The 23336-nt window shown below is 35.1% G+C and overlaps 1 protein-coding gene across 3 annotated transcripts in view; it reads right to left on the minus strand.

Annotated features, from left to right (window-relative positions):
* TOGARAM1 (TOG array regulator of axonemal microtubules 1) overlaps positions 1–23336 on the minus strand; it is a 76692-nt gene that overhangs the window by 16783 nt on the left and 36573 nt on the right. For 2 of the 3 annotated variants that reach the window (XM_082383796.1, XM_082383797.1), the window contains exons 9-15: positions 14935–15033; positions 12752–12924; positions 12121–12265; positions 8487–8640; positions 3347–3452; positions 2810–3045; positions 2245–2403 (exon numbers count right to left, since the gene is read on the minus strand). In XM_082383796.1, the coding sequence (XP_082239922.1) occupies positions 2245–2403; positions 2810–3045; positions 3347–3452; positions 8487–8640; positions 12121–12265; positions 12752–12924; positions 14935–15033 (1072 nt within the window). Of the gene's footprint in view, positions 1–1925; positions 2049–2244; positions 2404–2809; positions 3046–3346; positions 3453–8486; positions 8641–12120; positions 12266–12751; positions 12925–14934; positions 15034–23336 lie in introns of those variants that run through there. The other variant, XM_082383798.1, reaches the window with a different exon arrangement.

Genomic DNA, 23336 nt, shown 5'->3' on the forward strand with positions numbered 1-23336 from the left:
AAAATAATTCTTTTAGGATAATACCTTAAGCCAAGATATCATTCTAATGGTAAATGATATGGTGGAAGTGCATACTGGAGATATTTTTGGATGGGGTGGTCAGTATAGTACCTCATAATAAAAATACATTATTATTCTTCAAGGAGGCTTGGCCCTAAAATAATTACAGTTATACTTTTACCTACAACTTGGAATTATGACACTAGAAGAACCAGGGAAGGCAAGGCTTTTGTGGGGGAGATGAATAGGATGATCTCAGCATCATTTATATCAACCAGACTCCTTCAAATGTAATGAAATTACAGAAAGGGAGGTAATAACAGAGAATAAAAATTACTTTTCTTGCCCCACAACCAGAATAAGGTCAACACCCAGATAAGTAGCTCCTAAACAGTTATAGTTTCAAAGGTGACTCTAAAGTTTATCCCAGAATGTTAAGGACTGTAGGTCTATCATAGGCCTTAATGATATGGGAATGGCTAAAGCAAACAAGTAAACAAAAGGGACACAAAGTGTAAGAAATACTAAAACTGGAAAGTTGTAATAATTTTGTAATTTTAAAATTTCAAATAAGAATCTAAGAAATGACAAAATGGATTAGAAAAATTACTATGCCATTAAGGAAAGGTTAAGATGTACACAAAACAACTATTGTAAATTTTATTTTGTTCCTAACTAGTCTATTATGATCCAGCCCTCCTAAGTTGTTTTGAACTTTACTGTAGTATGCAGAACTTCTAAAATGGTTCCCCCAAAGATGTCCTGCTCTAATTCCTAAAATTTATGAATATGATGAGATATAACTTCCAGGATTATGTTATATGGTACAGTTGACTTTTAAGATAGGGGAATTATCTGGGTGAACCTAATCTAATCACATGAACCCTTAAATGCAGAGAACTTTCTGTGGCTGGTAGAAGAAAAAGAAGTCAAAGAGATTCCAAGCATGAGAGGGATTCAACTTGCTGCTGCTGGCTTGAAGATGGAGTGGGTTGAGTGGCTTGTGTGAGAAGGAATTCAGGTGGCCTTAAGGGAGCTGAGAGAGGACCCTGGCTGACAGCCAGCAAGGAAACAGGGACCTCAGTCCTATAATCACAAGAAACTGAATTTGGTCAAAAACCTGAATGAGTTTGTAAGCAGATTCGTCTATAGAGCCTCTAGATAAGAGCCCAGCAGTGTTATTACCTTGATTTCAGCCTTGTGAAACCCTAAGCAGAGACCCCAGTTGAGCATGCCAGACTTCTAACCTAAGAACGGTAAGCTAAAAAAATCTGTGTTTTTAAAAAAATCTGTGTTTTTAGAAATCTAAAATCACTATGTTTGTGGTTATTTGCTATGCAGCAACAGAAAATGAATATATTTACTTTCTATGTTAGCTTTTGGCATAATGGCTTCCACAAGATTAACTGTAGTTACCTAAAGTACTGAATATCTTTGCCTTAAAATGTTAAAAGTTTGATATCCTTCTTTACTTTTTAGTCTCCATGAAGTCAGGATCCTACCTTCTTCCTTTAATCTATGTTCATATATAACTGCCATAATTTTTAGATTTTGTATGGGACATTATAAATATCTGGTCCAACCTTACTAATTTGATAGACAAGGAAACAGAGGCTAACAGAGGTTAAGTAACTTGCTTAGGGCAGACAGTGACTGGAGCTAGGAGTTGAACCTAGGCTTCTGACTACTTCCAAACCTCTGTCAGCACTACAGCTAGAGTATCATCCACATCTTAATTATTTTGTTATCTTTCTCTGACTGTGCTTAACCTTCATAAAACTGTTCTTCAAGTACAGACAGCAATCAGAAATTCATGGAATTTTCTAAGTGAACGTATCTCATGTTATCCATTTTGCTTCCTGTATTTTTCCTTGATTTTACCTGGCTACTTGGAAAATATATCATTTTCCCCTAAATGCATTACCTTACATTTGCCCACAGTGAAGTTCTTCAGCCACTTTTCTGCCCACTCATACAGTCTTGTGCCGTTTTCATGCAGATCATCCCTGTGACACGGCATCTCACTACCCAGAAGTATGTAGTGTCATCTGTAAATTTGGAGAATTCACTGTGCACTCCCTCAAGACCATTTACAAATTGGTTAAATACAATCATCCCCCAGCGCTAATCCCTGGGGAATCCCACTTTTCCATTTGGAAAAATGTTCATTCTTCTTTAGCCTTTGTTTCTACATTTAAGCCCTTATAGTAAGAGATTCAGCAAATACTATTAGCAGCTACTCACCTGGTTTCTGGTGAGCTGTCCTGAGCAAATTTAGCAGCAGCTGGTAATATACGGTCAGCCATATCCTTTGTTCCAGATAAAATACGTTCTGGTTCCATAAATTTTACTACGTCTGATAAGTGCTGGGCTGCACATCTTCTTACCGCAATGTGTAAATGGCTACAGGGAAATGTGGTCAATTAAAATAGAGTTGATGTATAAACAATTTTTCAAAGATATACCTTAAAAGTCAGATGATTACTCTTAAGCCTCAACAATCATCCTTGCAGGCTAAAATGACAAATTATTTGCATTAGCTATCCCTCTCCAAGAAGTTAAAAACAAAACTCATAATCACTGACATTTATTTAGCTCCAGATGTAGGAATGTAAGTAACTTTAGAATAACAATATTATTATCCTCTGTATGCTTAGTACCTAATATGATTTTTATCACATAGGAATTATTTAATACATGTTTTTTGACTAAAATAACATTGAAATTTGCTTGTTTTTTTTCTATACCCCAGATTACAAGCAACTGTATTTTTAGTTTAAGGACATGTCCAGATTATTTTGAACATTACCTTTGTCCTCCGTTGATAAGAGAAACAACCGCACGTGCAGGGGTTACATTAGTGATCATAGCTCTCAATGCCTTGTCAACATCTTCTCTTATAAATGTATTTGATTCTCCTGATTTATGCAACAAAACTTTTACTGTATTATCTAGTTCTTGATCCATGCTCTTTTTCAGGTAAGTGAAAAGATCACTTAAACAAACCACAGCAGCACGAGAAACTCCAGAGCGTAAATTTTTCACCTAAAAAAAATTTCCAAAATGTACATTTTGCTGAAATTCTGAAAGAAAATCAGTAATAATGACTTTGAAACCAAATTTACTATCAAAGTAATGTGCTTTAAATATGTATTATATTATTTCCTAAAAAAAATCAACATTTTATAAATTTTTTCAAATGTGGCAAAGTAAGGCATGAGTTACTTTACATACAAGCCTACTGATTTCATTTAGTACAGCTTTTCTTTTTTAAGGTCAAATAAATGTGGTGTATTTATACTTTGTTATTCAAACAATCCTTAACTCAGCTGAAAAATAGGATTACCTCTTGAACTACTGCAAAACTTGTTTCATGCAACTTTGTGTTTAATATTTCAGAATGAAAAGCAGCTAAGCATCTAATAAAGTTCAGTCCCTCAATTTTCTTCTCCCTATGGGAAAAAGAAAGAAACAACAAAATCATGCATTAAATGGGGCTCAACTGGAACAGGATCTCAGATTTCTTCTTTTGTGTGTATGGAATACTGCCAACGAGGAGACTCTGAGTATTTTCCCTTATCATGTAGGAAGCTCAAATAAAAAGATATGGAAAGTTTTGTTCACTCCTATAGTTCTCTTTCATGATTCAGAACACCTTTTAAGAGCCAAAACCACTATTGACAGTCAAACTAAGTTCATGCTTTGTAAATAAAAAGGAACATTTCTCCACCAGTAAGAATGTCATATTCGTTTTAGAGAACAGAAGGGAAAGGAATGGCAAATAAAATGTGAGGGAATCAGTAAAACAAAAATGGAAGGAGATTAACTACGTATTACTTTGTTCGTGAGTATATAATCCAAGTGCAGAAAACCATCAACAGATGTTTCTGGAACTTGTATTTCTTTTTCATTATCTTACCTAATGAGCCAGATGAAGGGTAGGTGAATACTAACAACAAGAGGGTAGATTCAAGTGGGATTGGGATATAACATTTTAAACTTGATGGTTTCCATCTTATATGTTTGAAAAATGTAAGCTGAGTTTCCTTAGTTGGTAATATTGATGGTGGTTATTTTTCTAAGCATTTAAATCCACTGAATAAGTTATGGAAAATAGGGAGAAAAGACCTAAGATTCCAAGGTGGCAAGAGTAAACCTATTTCATAGCTGTCTGGTTCAATATTTTCATTTTTTGGTTAAGCATAAAACTGTTACAGTTACCGTTCAGATGCATAAACAACCAGATTCTGTACACAAAGTAAATAACAGAAATTGGAGTTAAGAGAGAGGAAAGCAGAAAAAGAAATTAAGAAATAGTGGCTGAAATTTTTTGATCAAAGCTATAAATTCTCAGATCCAAGAACAAATCCTAAAAAGGATAACCATAATAAACACAAAATGGAACATCATTATCAAATTACTAAAAAGAGTGTTGAAGGGAATATTCTTAAAAGCAGCCATAGAAAAAACGGCAAATTACATGCAGGAGAACAAAGATAACAATGATAAAAGACTTTAGCTCAGAAATATGCAAGCCAGAAACCCACTGAACAAAATTTAAGTGCTAAAAAGAAACCGACAAAAAATCAACTTAATTTAAGGAGGAATACACAAATCTTAAACTATAGTTGGAGATTGCAAAAGCTCAGTGACTGATGGAACAAATAAACAGGAAATCAGTAAGGATACAGAAAACTTAACACTATCAACCACTACCAACCAACTTGATCTTCTTAACCTTTATAGAACACTACAAACAACTTCAGAATGCAGATTCTTTTCAAGTTCGTGTGAAACATGCATCTGCATGGTTTTGACATCAGGGTATACTGTTTTCAAAGAATGAGATGGGAAGTATACCAGCCTCTTCAATGTTCTAGAAGTTTGTATAGAACTGATTTCTTTCCTAAATGTTTGGTATAATTCACTAGTGAAACCATCCAAGCATGGAGTTTTCTTTGTGGGAAAGAAACTCAAATTCAATTTCCTCAATAGATATTGGGTTATATAGATTATCTACTTCTTTTTGAGTGAGTTTTGGTAGATTCTGTCTTTCAAGGAATCTGTGCATTTCACTAAGTTGCCCAATTTATGGGCATAAAGCTGTTTATCATATTCCTTTATTATTTGTTTAATAGCTGTATGATTAGTAGTGACGTTCCTTCTCTCATTCCTGATGTAGTAATCTGTTTCTTCTCTTTTTTCTTCATCAGTCTGACTAGAGGTTTATCAATTTTATTTATCTTCTCCAAGAGCCTGCTTTTGCTTTCATTTATATCCTCTATTGTTTGTTTTCTATTTCACTGATTTCCATTATGTTGTTTATTATTTTCTTTTTTTTTTGTTATTTTGGGCTTCATTTGTTCTTCTGTTTCAGTTTAAGATGAAAGCTGAGGTCACTGATATAATGTTTCATTCTTAATTTCATTAAATTCAAAATACTTTCTAATTTCCCTTATGATTTCTTCTTACAGCCATTGGTGATTTATAAGTATGTTCCTTAGTTTCCAAATATTAAGAGATTTTACAGGTATGTGTTCCTAACTTCTAATTTAATTCCACTGTGGTCAGAGAATAAAATTTGTATAATCTGAAACCTTTTAAATTACTTGTTTTATGTTCCAGAATATGGTCTTTCTTGGTAAATGTTCCTTGCAGACTTGAAAAGAATGTGAATTCTGTTGTTTTAGGTGGAGTGTTCTATAAATGTCAATCAGGTCAAGTTGAAAGTCTTCTATATCCTTACTAATTTTCTTTCTACTAGTTTTATCAATTAATGAGAGGATTGTTTGAGTTCCAACTATAATTGTGGATTTGTTTATTTTTCTTTGCAGTTCTACCAGTTTTTGCTTAATGTATTTTGAAGCTCCATTATATGGTAATATAATATATATAATATTATATTATATAATAGAATATGGTTCAGGATTGCCATGTCTTCTTGATGAATTAACTCCCTTATCAATATAAAATGGCCCCCTTTATTCGTGATGTGATAGAATCCTAAGATGGCACCTTGATTCCTGTCCCAGGTGTACATGTCCTGAATAATACTCTCCTCTTGAGGGTGAATATGATGGGATATCAGTTCTCTCAATCATGTTACATTATACAACAAAAGGGATTTTGCAAGTTGTCCTACAGCTCACTGATCCTCTGTTCATGTCTTTCCTCCAGCTTCTTTAACACATGGATTAGAATTTTAACTATAGTTATAACATATAACGTCTTTGTCTACTAATTCTATCATCTATATCATTTTTGGATTAGTTTCAATTGTTTGCTTTTTTTCCTTTTCATTATGGGTTGTATTTTCCTGCTTCTTTGCATGCCTGGTAATTTTTTATTGGATGCCAGGCATTGTGAATTTTTATCTTAGATATTTTTGTTTTCCTATAAATATTTTTGGGCTTCATTATGAGATATAGTTAAGTTACTTGGAAAGTCTGATCCTTTCAGGACTTGCTTTTATGCTTTGTTTGGAGAAACAAAACTAGGCTTTAGCCTAGGGCTTATTCATTCCATAGATGAAGCAAAACTCTCCTGAGTATTCTACCAATGCCATGTGAATTATAAGGTTTTCCACTCTGCCGGTGGGGAGAGAAAGTATTCTTGGCCTTGTATACGTCCCAGGGAACGTTCTTTGTAACTTCTATGCGTGGTCCTTGTTCTGGTTTCACAAGCATGCCTTGACCAAATACTCAGCTAAACATTTGAGAATAATCCTCTGAAGGTTCTTAGAGTTCTTCAAGGAACTGTATCCTCCTCTAGCATTCTGCCCTGCAAGCTCTAGCTATCTTGGCCTCCCCAAACTCCCAGCTCCATCTCTATCTCTGCTGGTATCTACATGGTTTTCCCCTCCCTAAGCTGTGCAGGAAGTTAGCAAGGGCTCACCTTGTTTGCTTCTCAGGGATCACTGTCTTTCACTACCTGGTTAACAATATTCTGAAAACCATTGTTTCATATATTTTGTATTATTTCTTTAGTTCTTTCTGATGTGAAGGCAAATCTAATGCCTGTTAATCCATCTTGGCAGGAAATGGAATTTCAAGAGTTCTATTTTGGCCATGTTAAATTTAAGATGTCTATTGGCATCCAAGTGGAAGTCAAGGAGGCAGTTGGATTACAAGTCTAGAGCTCAAGAAGATACCAGGGATTCAGATATGCATTTATGAGAAATCAGAGTACGGATAGAATTTAAAGCTATCGAACTGAATGAGATCATTTAAGAAAGGGGTTGGCAAACTATGGCTCACAGACCAAATCTAGCCCCATCAGAGTTTACTTCTATAAGTAAAATTGTTATAAGTAAAGTTCACTGAAACACAACCGTGCCCATTTGTTTTCATACTGTCTAAGGCTGATTTTGCACTATAACAGCAAAGTTGAGTAGCTGCAACAGAGACAAGCGGCCTGCAAAGCCTAAAATATTTTACTATCTGGCTCTTTATAGGGAAAGATTGCCAGCCTGGATCTATGGAATGAATGTAGATAGAGAACGCCAGTGGATTAAATTCTGGAGCACTCCTCAATTTTGAAATCAAACAGAAGAGCAGGAACCATTAAGTACTGAAGCAGGAAAAGAACCAAGAGTCTCAATTTTTTCCAGGGTGAAATGAAAAAAAGCGTATGAAGAAGGGAGTGTCAACTGTGTCAAATGATGATGAGAGGCTAAGTACGATGAGGACTAATAAGTGACCAGTGTTTAGCAAATGGTCACTTTTGCAGTTTTAGTGAAGTGGTGGTCACGGTGGGGAGGGTTGAAAGCCAATTAAAGAAGGTTGAGAAGAGAACATGAGGTGAAAAAGCAGACACAATGAATTAGCCTTTTTGAGGACTTTTGCTAAAAAGGGGGGAGAAAAGAAATGTGAAAATGTGAAGAAGATGTGCAGCTTAGGAAGGATTTTTAAAAACAGTAAATATTATGGCACATTTTTATGTTGATGAATATGAATCTAGAAAAGAAGCAAAACTGATGATGAGGTATAGGGTGCGGATGGAGAGAGAGAGACTGAAGGAATAGGGGAGGATATGGTACAAGGGGAGCCAAGAGATGTTCCAGCTGAAGCAAGTGGAATGCCACTGTCTTTTTTTTTCCCTTGAGTTATTGGCTGGGCTGGCTGGGTGGCTGCTGTAGCTGTGGTAGGAACAGATAAGTATTTTCAGGATTTTTATAGGATATATTTCACAGAGAAACACTTGGAGAAATGATGAGATTTATACTTAATACCAAAAGATTTGCATAATCCATAATAAAGCTAACTATGTCCTTATGGTATATAAGTTATAACATAACTGGTAATACAGTGTTATTAGGACCAGAGTTCAGCTACATTAATAAGTTGGAAAATACTCAGACTGCCTAAGAACTAAAATAATCATTCCTAAGACTATTTTAATAGGAAATGTTTCAAGGTTTCTAAAAATAAATTTTCAGAAAACTTTCGGAACTCAGCTTAGTATTAAGTTAAGGATGGTGAACTCACCAATCCTCATCAGCTAAAAGCCTCAGAGCTTCTGTCAGTGCTACTTCTGGTTTGGAAAATGGCCGTAGTTCTGATGAATCCATTATTTCTGGACTATGAGTGACAGAAGGCAACCTTTCTTTATACTGTGGAATGGCTCCAGGAGATGCTTCATCTAAAACAAAGAAACATACTAAATAAAGCATTGAATAACTCTGATACAAAGGGGTACAAATAATATTCTGACCATAGACTCTATGAATATTTCTTATAGAAACTAGTAACTATTAGTTTAGTCTCCACCAAAATTGTCATACCTGGATAACAAAGCTATTTAAAACTATACTTTTTATACACAAAATTATTAAATTACATTAACTGTAAGTATATAAGTGGTTTTGCAGTCATGAGTCATATAACAAAGTCTAGCTTTAAGAGCTAAAAGTCAGTAAGAAGCATATGATCCCATTTTGTAAAAACATGTGGATATATACCTGTTTTACTATACAACCGATAACAGAAATGAAGCTTTGTGATAACTGTATATAAATTACCAATTTTTGCTATTGTTATTGAATTAATGGTATACTAAAAATCCTAAGACCATGTGTAGTAACATGGTCGATGTTTCTTCCATAATCAAACATTTACTTTCCATTTTCCAGATGTAAGGCATTGCCCTAGATATTGGGGAAACAAATCATTTGAGTGCTCAGGGTAATACCTTGAGGGCACTGCATAATGTAAGACACATGCAGTGAAGGTGTTAGAACGGAACAGACCAAAAAGATAAAACAGAATGTGTAATGGCTTTTGTAAATGGGTAAAGATTATTTTTTCATGTTAAGAGATATTTTTAAAAAGGTAATATTAAGCACTAGAAAACGACTATAATAAAAGTTATTTATCAACCATGCTGTTCTTAAGAAAAGCTACATGAAACACATGAGATACACAAATATAAGAAATTATACTTGATGCTGTATATTAATTACATATTCAGATGCAATTAAAATCCAAAGGCAACAGGATAATAATGATATTAGTTAAAATTTATTAAATACTTTGTGTTAGATGTTGTGATAAATGCTTTACAAACTTTACTACATTTAATTCTCTCAACAAAGGTGAGATGGATATTCTCATTATCTCTAATTCGCAACCGAGAAAATAACTGAGCTTTACAGAGGCTAAGAAATGTATTCAAGGTCTCAATGCTAATGAGTGGCAAAGGCAGGATTTTCATCTAGGTCTACTATCACCCTAGATTTTATACAAAGAGGTCTAAGACAGAATCCCTGCTTTCCAAACTTTATCACATACCTGATGAGAAGAGACATGCAAAAAGATGAATATGGTATTCTGGATTACTGTAGCGATAAATTTGTACCAGTTTTTGTTAGAGTAAATCACATATGAAGAAAATTATATGACAATTAATGAATATGATAAATAGACATCATTAAATTTTTTTGATGATTCAGATGCACCCTCATTAGGTTTCATATGTAAGACTGACATGTATTAAAAAAAAAAAACCCAAAAAACCCAACTTTGGAATTTTACAATCCAGAAAGAATAGCAAATACAAAATAGCACTACTAACCGTCATTTATTGACATCTTGCCTGCATTGTGCTAAGTGCTTCACTTACATTATCCCATTTGATTCATTCAACAACCCTGTGTGATGGTTACTATTATTGCTACATTACAGGTGAAGAAACTGTTGCTAAAGTTTTAAGGATTCCCTCTCTATATCTACTCCACCTCCATTCTCATGAGAGAATAATTCATTAGGAAGAGATGCAGATAAACACCAAGTTATCAACCTTGGGGTTATACCACTATTTCTACTGTTTTTACCTGAAAAAAGTGAAAAAAAACAAAACAAATACTACTCTGGAAAAGGAGGTGTACAGAGTATCAATCTAAAGCAGTGTTGCCCAAACTAAGGGTTTTTTGTTTAAATGTCCCCTCCTGAAGCCTGCTACTTTTATAAAATACAATAAAAGTGTTGTGGCAAGTCTCTAAAAGGTTACTCTCACTTTTTGTAGTTATCTTGTAAGCATATTCTTCTGTTCAAAATATAAGCATGATTTCGAGGAAGCACTCTCCTTATACTGCTTAGAAATAAAATCTGCAAAGCCCATATTATAGGCGAGAAAAATCACAAAATTCATTGATGTCTCCAGCAAGAATGAATATGAAACAATTTATGATTTGTTACTCTTTGTATTATTTGCTACTATTTGTACTTCTATTCCTACTGTTAACTACTGACTTAGGTAAGAAGTTTTGTGGGTTTTTCTCCCCCTAGATTCTATGACAGTAATAATTAGTGAAACTATTTAAGAATGCTGAAAATAGGCTTAAATGTCACAAATGCCTAGATTTTACTGGTACTCAGGGCTGTGTTTAACCAGTAATTTTACAGGCCAACACCTCTCATCAGGCATACTCTCAATAATTACTAACTTTGAGGATACAGAATTTTTAAAACGTTTTCTACACTTCCTGCATTATTAAAAGAAATACAAGCTAGGAAGAACTGCAAACATTCATCTAGTTCAATTCTCTTTTATATTTATCTTTGGGAGAGGTTAAGTATGTTGTCTAAGATCACATTTATAAATTTACGTTTTCTATACTTCTTGGGTTTTTTGTTCACACCTGGACTTCAGACCCAACATCAATTTAAGAAATGTTCGTTATAGTTCATACAGTTTATTCCTTAGAAAAAAAATAATAACAAAAATAATAAGCAGTAATTTTTACTGTTTATTATAGTTCACACAATTTTTCATTTCAATTTCTGATTTTCCTAGCTGCTACTATACCTAAGACCTATTCAATATTTTTAAAAATAGCACAGGAAACATGGAGCTTAATCTTGACCAGGTATAGCACCTATTAAGTACTCAGTGACTAGCTGAATAAATGATAAATGCAATGATTTTTTATCATGATCTAATAAACCAGTTTCACAATCTCAGTTACCTTAGCTATAAAATGGAATACTACCCTCAGTGAAACAAGAATATTTGCAGGGAACAAGGACGAGATCTTTGAGATAATCTGGACCTTTCAGATAGTTTAGATATTTTACATGGCCAGAAAATAGAGGCCTGTTTTCAGGTCACACAGCTAATTAAAAGGCAGAACTAATACTAAAGAAGCCAGGTCTGTCTACTGACTCCTACTGGTTTAGTGTTCTCTCCATCACAAAATGCACTGAACCACATGTGGTATCTTCAACTTAAATAAGCATTTGTGACATTACTCCCTATATTTAAACATATCTTACCTGAATCTGAAAACACTAAAGATGGTGACCTTTTTAAACTGGCCTCTTTTTTTCAATGGAGGGCTGAAGGCAATATTTTCTAAAGGAGAACTCTCATTTTTTTGATATTCCCACCTCATCCCCCAAAATATTTAAGTCTAGAAGGGAGAAAAACAAGCAATCAGCTTCCTTTTTATAAGAAACAATATTTATTACAATAGTTAGAAGTTACCGGGTCTTTCAAATTTCAGTGTTATAGTTCAACATATTCCACTATTAGCCATATATCAACCTCAGTTAAACTATAGTACATTAGTTTTAGAATACTACGAGTTAAATAAAACCACAGAAAATGTTAAATTCCACTTACTTTCAGATGCCATTTTTTCAGTTCCTGTATGTTTCATTCGTTCCCAAGGATTCTTCTCACAATCTTTAACGTCAAAAAGTTCTTTTTCCTCTTTTCTCTTTTGTCTCATCTTGTCATAAGTAGATTTTGAAATAGAAACTTTAATCTGCATGAAAAAGTTGAAATATCTGAAATCATTCAGGGAGTTTGACACTTAAAATAACTATCTTCATCTTAGACAACTGTAAGCTATACAAAATAAACTATACATTTCTTAGTCCTTATTTCAGTAATTCTAAAACTGAGTAGAATTACCTAGTGCTAATCTCCAACTAAATTTGTGCCTCAAGATACTAGTTTGTTACTCCCTGAGGATATCCTAGGAAATTGTTGAATATATACATACACATACATATATGTATATAAAGTACATGTAGAGTATAAAGTATACTAGCTACTTTACGCCAGAATGACAACATATTTGGTGGGAAAGGAGAATAATCTATCATTTAAATGATTAAAGTTCAGGAATTTCAATTACACTGAGATTTAAAAAATTTTAATCAAAACACTTTCACTACCCCAAATCTGATATACACAAAACAATGATGCATCATTGAATTTATCCTAATAATTAGTAAAATAACCTTACATCTTTTTCATTCTCAACATCAACACGTGATGGAATACTCTGCTGGACTGCTCTTCCATAAATCCCTGATGGTGGTTCAGTAATTTTAACTGAAAACGTATCCCCATTTTCCACAGAAGATATCACTGATTGGCTGCAGGTTGCTGGTGCTGGGACTGGACTTCCAAATACCCCTGAAAGCAACCAACCATCAAACTGTCATTAAGTATTTATGTGATGTTACTCTGGACAGCAAAGTTTTAAGACAAGGCTCTTGTCTTCAAGAAGTATACGATATAGTTAATAAGAAAAACATGTTAAATAATCACAAAATATAAAAACACTCTAACAGGATGATAATATAAGAGGTACCACAAGATATTTCATGATAATATCAAATGAGAACACCGTATTGTAAGTTCTGAGTTCACAAGAAAAAAAGGTTGGGTGAGCTGGGGGTTTAAGATGGTTTCAAAGAGCAAGGATTTAAGCTGGGATTGGAAGACACAAAGAATTTGGATAGACAAGTGAGGAAGGAGGGGAGGACGTCCTATGAGATGGGATGCTCATAAGCAGAGCTGAACAAGTAGAAAGCATGTATGTGGAGTGAATAAGTTTGGTTGGGCACAAGGCAAACAGAGGAAAAACAGAAAACAAGTTTACAATGGTAGGTTGGAGCCAATCTGAGGAGGGTCTTTTTTTAATTATATATATATTTTTTAAATTTATTTATTTAATTTATTTATTTTTGGCTGCGTTGGGTCTTTGTTGCTGCATGTGGGCTTTCTCTAGTTGCGGCGAGCGGGGGCTACTCTTCATTACGGTGTGTGGGCTTCTCATTGCGGTGGCTTCTCTTGCTGCGAAGCACGGGCTCTAGGTGTGCAGGCTTCAGTAGTTGTGGCACACGGGCTCAGTAGTTGTGGCTCGTGGGCTCTAGAGTGCAAGCTCAGTAGTTGTGGTGCATGGGCTTAGGTGCTCCGCAGCATGTAGGATCTTCCTGGACCAGGGCTTGAACCCGTGTCCCCTGCGTTGGCAGGCGGATTCTTAACCACTGTGCCACCAGGGAAGCCCTAAGGAGGGTCTTAAATTAACTTAATAAGACTCTATCAAGCAAAGAACTTAGGAAAGCTTTCTGAGCATTTCATTCTATTTACCAAAAATAAGATGTACACCCTCAATGTCTATCATCATATTCTAGTTTTTCAACTAGAATTGAAATTAAAATTAAACTTAAATTAAATTTTAAGGGCTTCCCTGGTGGCGCAGTGGTTGAGAATCTGCCTGCCAATGCAGGGGACACGGGTTTGAGTCCTGGTCTGGGAAGATCCCACATGCCACGGAGCAACTGGGCCCGTGAGCCACAACTACTGAGCCTGCGCGTCTGGAGCCTGTGCTCCGCAACGAGAGAGGCCGCGATAGTGAGAGGCCCGCGCACCACGATGAAGAGTGGCCCCCGCTTGGCGCAATTAGAGAAAGCCCTCACACAGAAACGAAGACCCAACACAGCTAAAAATAAATTAATTAATTTAAAAAAAATTAAAAAGTGCTTTAAATTAAATTTTAAGTTAAATTAATTTAAATTTAATTTAATTAAAAAATTAAAAAGGAATCTAGTTGGGTTGTGTTAATGAACTTGATGGGGAAATCCTTTCACAATGTATATGGATATCAAATCATCACACTGTACACTTTAAATATCTTACAATTTTATTTGTCAATTATACCTCAATAAAGTTGGGGGAAAAAAAACACTAGTTTTAAAGGATATTTGCAAATATGCTGTTCAAAGGTTTCCTAACCCCCCTAAAATATATGATATTAATTAAGATTTGTCTAGTCTTTGCATGGGAGACAATACAATTATATTAATTTATATTGATGACAAAGTCGATCAATAAGGACTACTATTTGAATTTAAACTGTGGTAAAATGGTCTAAGCTATCCTAAAAGTGTCTTAGAAGTACCTAAACTGCACCTGTCACATAATACATCTCTGAAAATTACTGACATGAATTTACCATTGTTTCATCAGAGGATAGAAATGTCATGTTACGTATTCACTTTTAATTCTTTCAATTTAACAATTTTTTAAAAAGAAAGTTCTATTCAACACCTGAATCACACTCTTCTCTATTCTTTATTGATATGCTTTGCTTATATGTGAAGAACATATTCAATTAAAAGCTAAAAAACTTTGAAATACCTTTTCCAACAACTACTACTGAGTCTTCCGATAAGGTTTTTGTAGACATAAAGTCGAAACTGGAAATTTGGTGGAAATTTGATGATGACCCTGTAAATCCTAAAGAAACAAAAAAACCCACATTAAAAAATACATACTTATATAGTATTTTAGGATATCGTAACACGGTCTTTTAAAACTGAAAACCAACTTCATACAAAGAATTCACAATTTATATATTTACGCATGTTCATTAACTCAATAAATATTTATAATTAGAATACCTGGTTTGTCCATTGTGTATTCTTGCCTCCTTTGTCATAGATTAATTGACTGTAGGTGTGTGGGTTTACTTCTGAGCTCTCTATTCTGTTCCATTGATCTATATGTCTTTTTTTGTGCAAACACCATGCTGTTTTGATTACTGTAGCTTTGCAGTATTGTTTGAAGTCTTGAAGGGATATGCCTCCAGCTTTGTTCTTTTTTCCTCAGGATTGCTTTGGCAATTCTGGGTGTTTTGTGGTTCCATATAAATTTTAGTATTATTGTTCTAGTTCTGTGATAAATGCCGTGCGTATTTTGATAGGGATCACATTAACTCTGTATAGTTTGCTTTGGGTAGTATGGACTTTTAAACAACATTAACTCTTCCAATCCAAGAGCACGGGATAGCTTTCCATTTCTTAAAATCATCATCAATTTCCTTTATCAATGTTTTAGAGTCTTCGGCATATAGGTCTTTCACTCATTTCATTTCTTCATTTTGCCACATCATGAGGCATGTGGGATCTTAGGTCCCTGCCCAGGGATTGAACTCATGCCCCCTGCATTGGGAGTGTGGAGTCTTAACCACTGAACCACCAGGGAAGTCCTGGTACTATGTTTTTTTTTGGATGTGATTTTAAATGGGATTTTTTTTTTAACCTTCTCTTTCTGATATTTCATTGTTAGTGTAAAGAAATGTAACAGATTTCTGTATATTAATCTTGTATCCTGCTACCATGCTGAATTCATCTATTAGTTCTAATAATTTTTGTGTGGAGTTTTTAGGGGTCTCTATATAGAGTATCATGTCATCTGCCAATAGGGACAGTTTTACCATCTCCCTTCCGATTTTGATACCTTTTGTTTCTTTTTCTTGTCTGATTGCTTCCAATACTATGCTCAATAGAAGTGGTGAGAGCAGGTATCCTTGTCTTATTCCTGAATTTAGTGGGAAGGCTTTTAGCTTTTCACCATTGAGTATTATGTTGGCTGTGGGTTTGTTGTAAATGGCTTTTGAGATATGTTCCCTCTATACCCACTTGGATGAGAGTTTTTACCATGGATGGATGTTGAATTTTATCAAATGCTTTTTCTGCATCTATTGAGATGATCATATGGCTTCCTGTTGATGTAGTATTGATATATCACATTGATTGATTTATTATGATGAACCATCCTTGTGACCCTAAAATGAATCCAACTTGATCGTGATGTATGATCCATTTTACGTATTGTTGGATTCAGTTTGCTAATATTTTGGAAAGTTTTTTTTTGATTGATTGATTGATTTGGCTGTGTTGGGTCTTAGTTGTGGCACGCAGGATCTTCATTGCGGCACGCGGGATCTTTCGTTGCGGCATGCAGGCTCTAGAGTGCGCAGGCTCAGTAGCTGCGGCACAAAGGCTCTCTAGTTGTGGCGCATGGGCTCCAGAGTGCGCGGGCTCAGCAGTTGTGGCATGCAGGCTCTCTAGTTGTGGCACATGGGCTCTAGACTGTGTGGGCTCAGTAGCTGCGGCGCACGGGCTTAGCTGCCCTGCAGCATGTGGGAACTTAGTTCCCTGACCAGGGATCAAACCCACGTCCCCTGCATTAGAAGGTGGATTCTTAACCACTGGACCAAATCAAAAAATATTTGCTAATATTTTGTTGAGGATTTGTACATCTATGTTTATGAAACATATTGGTCTGTAATTTTCTTTCTTTTTTCTTTTCTTAATGTCTGTCTGGTTTTGGTATCAGGGTGATGGTGGCTTCATAGAATGAATTTGGGAGTGTTCCCTCCTCTTCAATCCTTTGGAATAGTTTGAGAAGGATACCTGTAAGGTCTTGTATGTTTGGTAGAATTTCCCAGTGAAGCTGTCTGGTCCTAGATTTTTGCTTGCAGAGAGCTTTTTTAAGTACAGATTCTATATCACTTCTAGTGAACAGTCTGTTCAAAATATGTTTCTTCTTGACTAAATTTTGGCAGGCTGTATATTTCTAAAAATTTGTCTAATTTGTTGGCATATAACTCTTCATAGTATTCTCTCATGACTTTTTGTATTTCTGTGGTATCAGTTGTTATTTCTCTTTACTTTATTACGTTTTTTCGGGGTCCTCTCTCTTTTCTTCTTGGTGAACCTGGTTAGAGGTTTGTCAATTTTGTTTATCTTAAAAACAAACAAACAAACCAGCTCTTGGTTTTATTGATCTTTTTATTTTTTTTTGATCTCTATTTATTTCCTCTCTGATATTTATTTCCTTCCTTCTGCTGACTTTGGGTTTTGTTTGTCCTTCTTCTTCTAGTTCTTTTAGGTGGTAGGTTAGGTTGTTTATTTGAGATTTTTCTTGTTTCTTGAGGAATGTCTGTTTTGCTATAAACTTTCCTCTTAGAAATGCTTTTGCTGCATCCCATAGATTTTGTAAAGTTGTATTTTCATTGTCACTTGTCTTGAGGTATTTTCTGATTTTCTCCTTGGTTTCATCGTTCACCCACTGGTTTTTTAGTACCATGTTTTTAGTACCATATCCATGTGATGGGTTTTTTTCTTATTTTTCTTTCTGTGGCTGATTTCTACAGTTTCATACCATTGTGGTTAGAAAAGATGCTTGAAATAATTTCTATCCTCCTAAATTTGTTGAGGCTTGTTTGGTGACCTAGTATGTCATCTATTGCAGAGAATGTTCCATGGGCACTTGAAAAGAATGTGTATTCTGGGTTTTTTCAATGTAGTGTCCTATAGATGTCAATTAAGTCCAACTGGTCTATTGCATCACTTAGGATCTCTGTTCCCTTATTGACTTTCTGTCTGGAAGATCTGTCCATTGATGTCAGTGGGGTGTTAAAGTCTCCTAGTATTATTGTATTCCTGTCAGTTTCTCTCTTCATGTCTGTTAGTATTTGTTTTATATAGTGTATTTAGGTGATCCTATACTGAGTGCATATATGTTAATGAGAATAATATCCTCTTCTTGTATTGATCCTTTTATCATGATATAATGTCCTTCTTTGTCTTTCTTTATGAACTTTGTTTTAAAGTCTATTTTGTCTTTAGAAAATGGACTTGAGGACATGGGGTGGGAGGGCAAACCTGGGGTGAAGTGAGAACAGCATCGACATACATACACTACTGAATGTGAAATAGTTGGCTGGTGGGAAGCAGCAGCATAGCACAGGGAGATCGGCTCGGTGCTATGCGATGACCTAGAGGGGTGGGATAGGGAGGATGGGAGGGAGGCTCATGAGGGAGGGGATATGGGGACATATGTATGCATATGGCTGATTCACTTTACTGTGCAGCAGAAACTAACACAGTATTGTGAAGCAATTATACTCCAACAAAGATTTATTAAAAAAAGAAAAAAAAAGTCTATTTTGTCTGATATGAGTATTGCTACTCCCACTTTCTTGTTATTTCCATTTGCATAAAATATCTTTTTCCATCCCCTCACTTTCAATCTGTGTGCGTCCTTTGCCCTAAGGTGAGTCTCTTGTAGGCAGCATATTGCAGGTTCTTGTTTTTTTATCCAATCTGCCATTCAGTGTCTTTTGATCGGAGTATTTAGTCCATTGATATTTAAAGTGATTATTAATAGGTATGTACTTATTGCCATTTTAAACCTTGTTTCCCAGTTGATTCTGTAGTTCTTCTTTGTTCATTTCTTCTTTTTGTTTTTCCTTTTGTGGTTTGATGATTGTGTATTATGTTAGAGTTCCTTTCTTTTTGGTTTTTGTGAATCTATGTATGTTTTTGATTTGTGTGATAAACTTGCTGGGTAGAGTATCCTAGGTTGCAGGTTTTCCCCTTTCAGGACTTTGAATATATCATGCCACTCCCTTGTGGACTGCAAAGTTTCTGCAGAGAAATCAGCTGATAGCCTTATGGGGGTTCCCTTGTAACTGACTCTTTGACTCTTTGTTTTTCTCTTGCTGTCTTAAGAATCCTCTCCTTAACTTTTTCCATGTTAATTATGATATGTCTTGGTGTGGGTGTTTGGATTCATCTTGTTTGGGACCCTCTGTGTTTCCTGTACCTGGATATCTGTTTCCTTCTCTATGTTTGAGAAGTTCTCAGTCTCTTCAGCAAGTGGTGTTGGAAAAGCTGGACAGCTACATGTAAATTAATGAAATTAGAACACTACCTCACACCATATTCAAAAATAAACCCACAAAGACCTAAATGTAAGATATGACACCATAAAACTTCTAGAACAGTACACAGGCAAAACATTCTCAAACATAAATTCTACTAATGTTTTCTTAGATCAGTCTCCCAAGGCAAAAGAAATAAGAGCAAAAATAAACAAATGGGACCTAATCAAACTTAAAAGCTTTTGCATAGCAAAGGAAACCATAAACAAGATGAAAAGACAACCTAGGGAATCAGAGGAAATATTTGCAATTGATGTGACCAACAAGGGTTAATATCCAAAATATACAAATAGCTCATAAAATTCAGTATCAGAAAAACAAACTCAAAAAATGGGCAGAAGACCTAAACAGACATGTCTCCAAAGAAGACATACAGATGGCCAATGGGCACATGAAAAGATGCTCAACATTGCTAAGCATTAGAGAAATGCAAATCAAAATCACAACGAGGTACCGGTCAAAATGGCTACCATCAAAAAGTCTACAAATAATAAATACTGGAGAGGAGGTGGAGAAAAGAGAACCCTTGTACATTGTTGGTGGGACTGTAAATTGGTGCAACCACGATGGAAAACACTATTACATGATCCGGCAATTCCGCTCCTGGGTATATATCCAGAAAAAAATGAAAACACTACTTTGAAAAGATACATGCACCCCAGTGTTCACTGCAGCACTATTTACAATAGTCAAGACATGGAAAAAACACAAGTGCCCATCAACAGATGACTGGTTTAAGAAGATGTGATGTATATGTATATATTATATATATATAATATATGTATACATACATACATATATACACACACACAATGGAATACTACTCAGCCATAAAAAAGAATGAAATATTGCCATTTGCAGCACCATGGATTGATCTAGAGAATATCATACTAAGTAAGTCAGAAAGAGAAAGACAAATATTATATGCTATCACTATATGTGGAATATAAAAAATAATATAAATGAATTCATATACAAAACAGAAACAGACTCACAGACATAGAAAACAAACTTCTGGTTACCAAATGGAAATGGGAGGGAAGGGAGGAATAAACTAGGAGTATGGGATTAACATATACACACTACTATACATAAAATAGATAAGCAACAAGGATTTACTTTATAGCACAGGGAACTATATTCAATATCTTGTAATAACCTATAATGGAAAATAATCTGAAAAATATATATATATAATTGAATCACTTTGCTATATATCTAAAACTAATACAATATTGTAAATTAACTATATTTGAATTAAAAAAAAAGAAACCTAGTTCAGACCAGGCACTAGAGAGAAAAGAAACCTTTAAACACTTAAGGAGTTTATACATGCCAAGGTTAAGAGTGGGAAAGACGGGACTTCCCTGGTGGTGCAGTGGTTAAGAATCCTCCTGCCAATGCAGGGGCCATGAGTTTGAGCCCTGGTCCAGGAAGATCCCACATGCCACAGAGCAACTAAGCCCATGTGCCACAACTACGGAGCCTGCGCTCTAGAGTCCGCGAGCCACAGCTACTGAGCCCACGTGCCACAATTACTGAAGCCCGCATGCCTAGAGCTCATGCTCTGCAACAAGAGAAGCCACTGCAATGAGAAGCCCATGCACCGCAACAAAGGGTAGCCCCCACTCGCCAAAACTAGAGAAAGCCCAAGCGCAACAACGAAGACCTGACACAGCCAAAAAAAAAAAAAGAGTGGAAAAGATATAAAAGAAAATAATCACCACATGATAATCAACCAACAAAAGGATAACTTTGAAGAAAAGCTTCTAACCCTCAGGAATAGATCAAGTCAATTTTACAGCAATCTGTACTTTCCTAGGTTAACTTCCAGCTCAGTTTGTGATTATTTATTTAATTATCCTCTCTCCTACTAGACTGTAAGCTCTATGGGGATAGGACCTATGTCTAGTTTTGATTATCATTCTTTTCCAGAGACCGTCAGTACAGTGCTTGGCACATAGTAGGTGCTCAATAAATGTTAGATGAATGTTATAAGGCAGAAAAAATGGAAAGCAAAATATAATTAATTTAGGGTCAACTGACAGAAACATCAGGTAGCCCCAAAAAGTGTTTGGTGACAAAGAGAAAAAAATCTCAGTAAATGGAACAATTTGCTCCACAATAGTTCACAAACATAAAATCTATACATAAACTATTAAGAGATGATTGATAATTAGACAAATCTCATGAGAAAACACATAAAAAACATATTTAAGTAGTTTAATTTCATTTATAAAAGAGGCTGACATAACACCATTTTTTGGTTTTTTTTTTTTTACCTTAACAAAACAAAGCTTTATTTTTCAATCATATAATATTCGTTCTTGAAACAGGGGGGAGGTTCTGCTCCATATAATCCTTACTCAAGGACCAGGGTTCATCACCTAGAACATCATAATCATAGTAGCAGGAGGAAGATGGAAAAAGAGAATTATGAACCTGTTCTAAAGCCCTTCTAGCCCTTCTGATTACGTTTCATTGGTTAAAGAAACTCATGTGATCATCTAACTGCAAAGGATCAGAGAAGTGTATTCCTGCTGATTAGCCAAAAGGAGAACTGGAAATAATTAATGAGCAGCGATCATAACATCATTTTTAATGTTACTTTTACTTTTTACCCTACAGTTTCTTCTAAGCAAAGAATTACTGAAAGAAATATCGCTCAAATCTCAATTCTAACATATAAAGAAAAAATATGCTTAAAGATTTTTTGCATATGAACTATCCTTATATAATCTTTTTTTGTTGTTATTTCTGTCCCATTCATTCAAACAGAGAAAGAGAAAATATTAACTCATGGAATCTAGTTTGCTAACACTCCAAGCATCCATCTTAATCACTTTCTCAAATCATTAATTGGGGCTCCAGGATAATATGCTAGAATATGGGCAGGTTCAAAGGGATAACCAGCAGAGGAAAGGAAGAAGAGGTGGTTCTGAGAGCTAATCCTAAAAAAGTCTGAAGTTTCTTGTAAAAGGAATCCATTCACATTTGCCACTCATTGCCAATATTTCTTTTGGAAGTCTTTTTTATTCCTTTCAGCATTGCACTCAATGTTTACTTTAACCTGATTATTTGAGGATGCAAGTTTTGTCTGATCGTGCCCAAGGCCACACTATTAGTTTTGGTTGGCTCATCACCACTCCATTCATTTAACATGTGGCATGAACACCACTATATACAAAACATAATAGGGATATAAAGATGACAGTATCTTAACTTTAGCTTATACTACTCCAGACCAGAAACATGGGGAAAGCTTCCTAAAGAAATGGCTTTTAGCCAGTATTCAAAAAACAGACATGATCTGGACACATTAAGATTAGGAAAGGGCATCAATGCAGACTGTACATACAAACCAAGAAAACTTCTAGTATTAAGAATTCTAGAGCGTTGGGCATGAAAAGAAGTATAGTAAAAGGTAACGCAAGAAAGGTAAGCTGAGGCAAGATTATTAAGGGTCTTAAAAATTATGCTACAGAGTAGGAAATTTATTCTGTGAAAACCACTCAAGGTTTTGAGTATGGAAGAGATGATGACTGTACCTTAGAAAGATAATTCTGGAAGAGTATGTAGCCTTAATTAAAAAGAACTGAAAATAAGTGACAAAATGTCTTATCATAAGGCTACTGTAATTATCCAGGGAAGAAGTAATGAAAGCCCAAATTAAACTGAAAAGAATTGGTAGGATTGGTCACTGCCTGAACTTGGAGGATAAGGAGAAGTAGAAAAGATGACTCTAAAGTTTTAAGTCTCCGTAACTGGGAAAATGGTAATGCTGCTAATAAAAATAGATAAAAAAGGAGGAGGAGCAGGTCCAGAAAGGAAGGTAAGTTTGGTTTTGAACATATTTATTCTTGTTGGCCAGATAGACCTAGTATATGTTTGGTTTAGAGTTGGAAGTGTGAGTGTGAAGTAATTTTCTGGAGTAGAATTAACTATTGATCAAAGATACAAATATTTTTATGATTCTGTCGTCCAAAACAAAAAAAGCCACTGGCAGTAAATGATCATATTCAGCAAT

This window comes from Balaenoptera borealis, assembly GCF_965194805.1.
Source record: "Balaenoptera borealis genome assembly, chromosome: 3".
Classification (NCBI taxonomy): domain Eukaryota; kingdom Metazoa; phylum Chordata; class Mammalia; order Artiodactyla; family Balaenopteridae; genus Balaenoptera; species Balaenoptera borealis.